This window comes from Alexandromys fortis, unplaced genomic scaffold, assembly GCF_014885135.2.
Source record: "Alexandromys fortis isolate MF-2015 unplaced genomic scaffold, M_Fortis_MF-2015_v1.1 scaffold_15, whole genome shotgun sequence".
NCBI classification, from domain to species: domain Eukaryota; kingdom Metazoa; phylum Chordata; class Mammalia; order Rodentia; family Cricetidae; genus Alexandromys; species Alexandromys fortis.
The window spans coordinates 6,100,366-6,106,365 of NW_026067911.1; the positions used below are offsets into that span (position 1 = coordinate 6,100,366).

The window sequence follows — 6,000 nt, forward strand, 5'->3', positions numbered from 1 at the left end:
AGTAGAAAATAGACTAAGATTACAAAAGATGTTACAAAAATGTAACATTTTAGAACAAAAGAAATCCTAGGTAAATTTCTCCTGCTATGGTTAACATGAGATAGATGACTTGAAACTTCCTCTGTAGAAGCAAATGTCCTCTCTCTTATAAGTAAGTTTGTTTTACTTTGTGAGAAAAGATTTGACAAAAATATTTTGATTAAAATTCTTGAAAAGTTGATTGAAACCTTTCTTTTCATTATTCTCTTTCTTGCACTTATTTATTTATTTATTTATTTATTTATTTTGCTGGCATGTCTTTAGATCCAAAGGCAGAAACCAGATTATATATCACAGTTAATGACTTTGAATTTCATGTCTACAATCGTTCGGATCTTTATGGACGTCTCCAAGAGTTGTTTGGTTTGGAACCAACTATAATTCCACCCAAGAAGGATGATGATAAGACACGGGAAAATGGAAGAACAAGAACTCAATCCAAAATCGAAAGGTTGTAAAATAAAAACTTGTATTTTATTAATTTACAATATTTAAACTCTTTTTAGTAGAATATCATCAACAATGTACAGAATCTTATCCCTTTGTGTTTTTTTTTATATTTATTTATTTAACCTGCATGCCTGCGTGCGCGGGTACACACACACCAGAAGAGGGCACCAGATCTCATTATAGATGGTTATGAGCTACCATGTGGTTGCTGGGAATTGAACTCAGGACCTCTTTAAAGAGCAGCCAGTGCTCCTAACCTCTGAGCCATCTCTCCAGCCCTTATCCCTTTTTTTTATAGCTATATAATCTTTTAAAAATTAAACTAATGCAAGATTAGTTTTTATAAAAAGTTCCATCTCTTAACATGTTAGTCCATTTTCATAGACTGTTATATAATTTGCCTTTTATCCTTTTAATATATGTACATAAACACACACCATATTTATATGTTCAAAGTACACATGTAAGAATTGTGTTCTTTGTGTTTCTTAAAATTACATGTGGCCTCTTGCGTAACTTCTTTCTTCTGCTCTGTTCTGTTCTGTTTTGTTTTTTCTTCTTGGTGGTGCTAGGGATTGAACCCAGGCCTTGCCCATTCTAAGTGAGCAATCTATCACTGAGCTAATTCCCTGTAATCTGCTCGTTATCTGGAAATATATATTTAAATCTTTCTGTATCTGTATACTTTAAATATATAACAATTTTTACAAAGGAAAATAGAATAATCTGTATTTGCCATAAAATATATATCATTATCACTTATCTTTGTGTGTGTGTATGTATATATATATATATATATGTTGTTGAAAGGGCAAGAGACAGAACAGGAACACATGAATAAAAGGAAATCTATTATAGAAAAAGAAATATCTTTAAGAAGGCACTTATAAAATAATAGAGTCAACACAATGTTTAATGTGTAGTAATTTACTATGAGTCTTGGAAAATAAGCCACAATTAGAAAATGATTAGGAAATGAAATGACTTGTGTACCCTTTCTAGAGATATTAAAGTTACTTAAGTTAAAAGCTTTATTCAGGAGTTCTTTTTAAGAATCAAACTATTATTTTTAAATGAAGCTCATTATATTTTTAACTTACTGTTACGTTTTAGACACTGATTCTCCTTTTATTTATTTTTTAATTTGAAAATTGTTCCATTGTATGAAATATTAATCCTTTTTTTAAAAAAAGGAAATCTTATTATTTGCAACAAAATAGATATTATGAAATAAGCCAAGCCTAGAAAGACAATACAGCATAATCTTGTTTATATGTGGAGTTTAAAATAATTGAGCCCACCTGGGCTTAAGGGACAAATGTGAATGTAAGATCAGCTATATAGTAAGAATGAAATGAAATCTTTGCCATGCAGTGCTGAAGCAGGCATGGACAGCCCGTATATGGCAGTTCTGTTGAACTTGTCCTTATTGGGTTTTATGATCTAAGTTGATGAGGATGACTGACCAGGTCTCTTCCTCAAGAGGACACCAGATCTCATTACAGATGGTTGTGAACCCCCAAGTGGTTGCTGGGAATTGAACTCAGGACCCTCGGAAGAGCAGGCAGTTCTCTTAACCTTAAATCTTTGAGAAGTTCCCTTTTTTTTTTCCTCACTAAAAATACATAGTAAGGCCCTTTCTCAAAAAAAGAAAGAAAGAAACAAACAAACAAACAAAAAAAACCAAAACAAAACAAAAAAAAATGGAACTTGTCAAAGAATTAATAAAAATACTCTTAAAAACATGTTAAAAAACAAAAAGGAAACCAACAACATAGATCTCTTCTCCCCCAATCTTAAACTCAAAGAAATAGAGTAGAATTGTGGTTGCCAGGGGCCAGAGGTGATGAGAATTAATACTGACTTTATACCTTGATTACATAAATCACATGGCTGATTAACCTTGTTGTGTTACAAAGTGGGGTGATAAAAATGAGTATCACAGTACAATAATAGTGTCATATTCTACTCTAGAGTGTTATTATAGAAAGATGGTTTTTCATTATAGCTTGTAAAAAAGTATGAAAAAGTACATGCCAAAAGATACTTTTAGGGATGTTACTTAATATCTCTAATAAATACCTAATAATATAGCTAATAAACATGTCTTCACATGTTTATTGTTTTGTTTACTTGAATACTTATTAGTTTTGGAAAATGCAGTTGGCATGATGTGTGTATGTTATGAGGAAGTTTAATTTTATACCCTTAAGTTTTTCTTCATGTCAGTTTTATTTTTCTCATCAGAGTTAAAGTAAAAACAGAGTCTCAAGACCCCACATCTTCGTGGAGATCACTTATCCCAGTTATTAAGGTCAATGTGAGCACAGTAAGTAAATTATGTTTGAGTCAGTGTTTGACACATTAACCCATAGAACTTATTATTATTTGCAAATACAAAGTCCATATAAGAAAATAAGTTTTTTGCACATTTTAGTTCCTATTTCTGCAGGGTATGAATGAACTGTTTTAACACCAGCTGTGTATTTAGGTGCTTATTAAACCTGAAGGACTATTTACAAGTGGTTAAGTTACTCTAAACTTATCTTTATTTTCTTTGAATATTGATTTAAATAAATGATTATTATTTTAAATAATGATTTAAATAGCATATACAGCTAAAATGGAATCAGTTATTGCTTGAGAATGTTGGTTATTAGGTCAGCTAAGGAAAAACAATGACTATGCTGATATAGTATCTCTTTTATGTTTTTAGGGACGTTTGGCCTTTGGGAACCATTACCAACCTCAGACTCTGTGCATCAACTTTGATGATGCTTTCTTAACTTATACTACAAAACCACCTTCAAGTCATCTTGACCAGTTCATGCACATTGTGAAAGGAAAGCTTGAAAATGTTCGAGTAATGCTTGTTCCTAGTCCAAGATATGTTGGTCTACAAAACGATGAGTAAGAAAACATCATAAAAATAGTAACTTCTTTGTAGATAATATAAGGAGCCTGTAGTATCCTCATTTCTGTAGTAGAAGTTGTACAGCAATCACATATATTTTCAGTCTGTTAGAGCTTTTGTGTGAAAAGTAATAGGTATACTTTTCAATGTGTTTCTGTATGATTATAATGATATTTTTTTTACTTTCTCATTTATTTTGGATTAAATTAAGCTCTGATATTTATGTTAGGACATGCTCATTAAAGGTGTATTTTTGTATCTAGAAGGCTAGGATAAGTAATAAATTGAAGGGATTAATTACAACTCTCTCTTGGGAAAATTGGTTAAGGTAGAGTGGTCCAATTTTGAGATAGCCACTTGACTTTTCCTATCTAGCTTTTCAACTTCTCCCTGTGCTCAAATAGCTGTTTTATTTAGAAGAACATTGCATTATACTCATCAGTATGGTGAGACATTTATGCAAGAATAGACTAGATCCTGAAGAAACAGCCCTTTATTAACTCCTGCCAGACACTAAGTCACCTGTTTTTAGAATAACAGTCCCCAATCTTTCTCAATCTCTTTTATTTTTATAAGAACTCTTGCTGAAGTTGTATAATTTTAAGTATATACATAGAAAATTTATATTGTAATATTTCAGCTTTTTCTTATATCAGCAATGTAAGTTTTTTATGAAATTATGAAAACCAAATTTTAATTCTTGGCTGACACTCAATTAAAATTTCCAGGATTGGCTAGCATGGTAGAAAGGGTTTCCTCTGTATGATTTCCAAGTGGCTATGTGTCCATTTGGTTTTACTCTTAATTATTGTTGTATTTAGCCTCTGTTTTAAATAGATTTATCTCATTCAAAACTTAAAGTGAGGACTATAAGCCAATTTTTCATTTTCCTGAACTAATTTATCAATAGATTTCAGGGTCATTTTTATCACTTAACCTGATACAGTATACAACTAGAGTAACTTGTTACATTTGTTACGGTGTTTCTGTGAAATATTTTTTTAAGATACAATCTCTTGCACCCAGGAGAGTTGGAGGCCAGCCTGGCCTACAAGGGCTAGTTCCAGGACAGACTCCAAAGTTACAGAGAAACCCTGTTTCGAAAAACCAAACCAAACCAAACCAAAAAGATACAATCTGTCATGTACTTAGTAGTTTATCTCCCCCTTTTTCTCTTCACTCTTAACTGTTGTTCACTAGAGTGCTGAGCATTTTACAGTCTGAGATGTATTTATTAATTTGTTGTGTTTCACACTTGTTCTCATAGACCACCAAGACTAATGGGAGAGGGTTTTGTGGTGATGCAGTCAAATGATGTTGACATCTACTATTACATGGATGAGCCAGGTGTGTCCTCTTTGAAACTATGTCTCATAGGACTGGTTCTGTTTCTTCTGTGAAATGTGATTGTATGCATATTTCAAAATTCTGAAAGTTAGCATCAGTAAATGTTAAACACGACAGGGTGTCAAATTCCAAAAAAAGGTATCATGTCTTAAGAGTTGAGTATTGCATTACTGTTTTGTAGACTAATCTTTCCTACAAATGCATTTCATAGATATACTAAAAAATTGTAAACAAGTAACCCCAAGAAAAACCTCAGGATGTGTGTTAACAGGGTAGTTTGTCTTAACTTAGAGGAAAAAAAAAATCACAATTTGTTACATTTTAATTTCAGAACTTAAAAATTGAGACTTAGCTACTCTCATTGTTTGATAGATGGCTTCCATTTGAGAAAAGTTCCTAATGTTGGATTGTTTGAGCTCTTTTATCATGCTTCTGTTCTTTTTGCCTCCCAATGGTTTGTGTGGTCACAGTGTTTTCAGTACAGGACCAGGATCCTTGTCCCTTTGTCATGACATTGTAGAAGCAATAGTATTCAGAAGTTACTGCTACACATTTGTGGTTCAACAGAAAATGTCAATTCTCAAAAGAATTCCTTGTTGAAACCATAAAAAATATCAATTTTATTACCTTTTTAGCCTTAAGTAGTCTTTGCACTTGGTATGATGAACTGGGAAGGAAGTGTCATGGAGCACTTGTGCTGTAAGAGTTCAGAAAGAGTACCCACTTATTGAGTCATAAGCCTGCTCGCTTTTCTTCATGGAACACTGATTTTACTTGAAAGAATAATTCAAGACAAACCATATAGTTTTTCAAGTGAAAATAAGAATTTTGGAAACTTTGGTGCTGTATCCCAGTATTCACAGCTTTTCTAATGAAACTGTGAGTGATAATAACATGTGGTTTTAGGAAAAGTTTAAGAATTAATTTGCCAATTTTTATGAAAATGAACATAATGAACCACTGTTTTCCAAATAATCAGTACATAATTTTACACAGACATGCATGGACAAAAGATTCACACAGAATACAAGAGAGAGCAGTAGGTTTTAACATGAGACAGTTTGAAAATTTTAATAATGTGTTTCATTACTACATTGTAATCTTTTGAAGTGTCATTTGTTGAATTTTGCTCTAGTACATATATATATATATATATATATGTGCTGTTGAAATGTTTCTTCCTTTTCTATCTATACTGATGGCGAGATTGCCTCAGACTCTTTTAACAATATTATCTAGTGTAAAGTGGC

General features: G+C 32.0%; 1 protein-coding gene across 1 annotated transcript in view; it reads left to right on the top strand.

Moving 5' to 3' along the window:
* Bltp1 (bridge-like lipid transfer protein family member 1) overlaps nt 1-6,000 on the top strand; it is a 199,791-nt gene that overhangs the window by 20,117 nt on the left and 173,674 nt on the right. The window contains exons 7-10 of the mRNA XM_050138326.1: nt 304-490; nt 2,737-2,818; nt 3,206-3,399; nt 4,671-4,750. Coding sequence (XP_049994283.1) covers nt 304-490; nt 2,737-2,818; nt 3,206-3,399; nt 4,671-4,750 — 543 coding nt within the window. The remainder of the gene's footprint in view (nt 1-303; nt 491-2,736; nt 2,819-3,205; nt 3,400-4,670; nt 4,751-6,000) is intronic.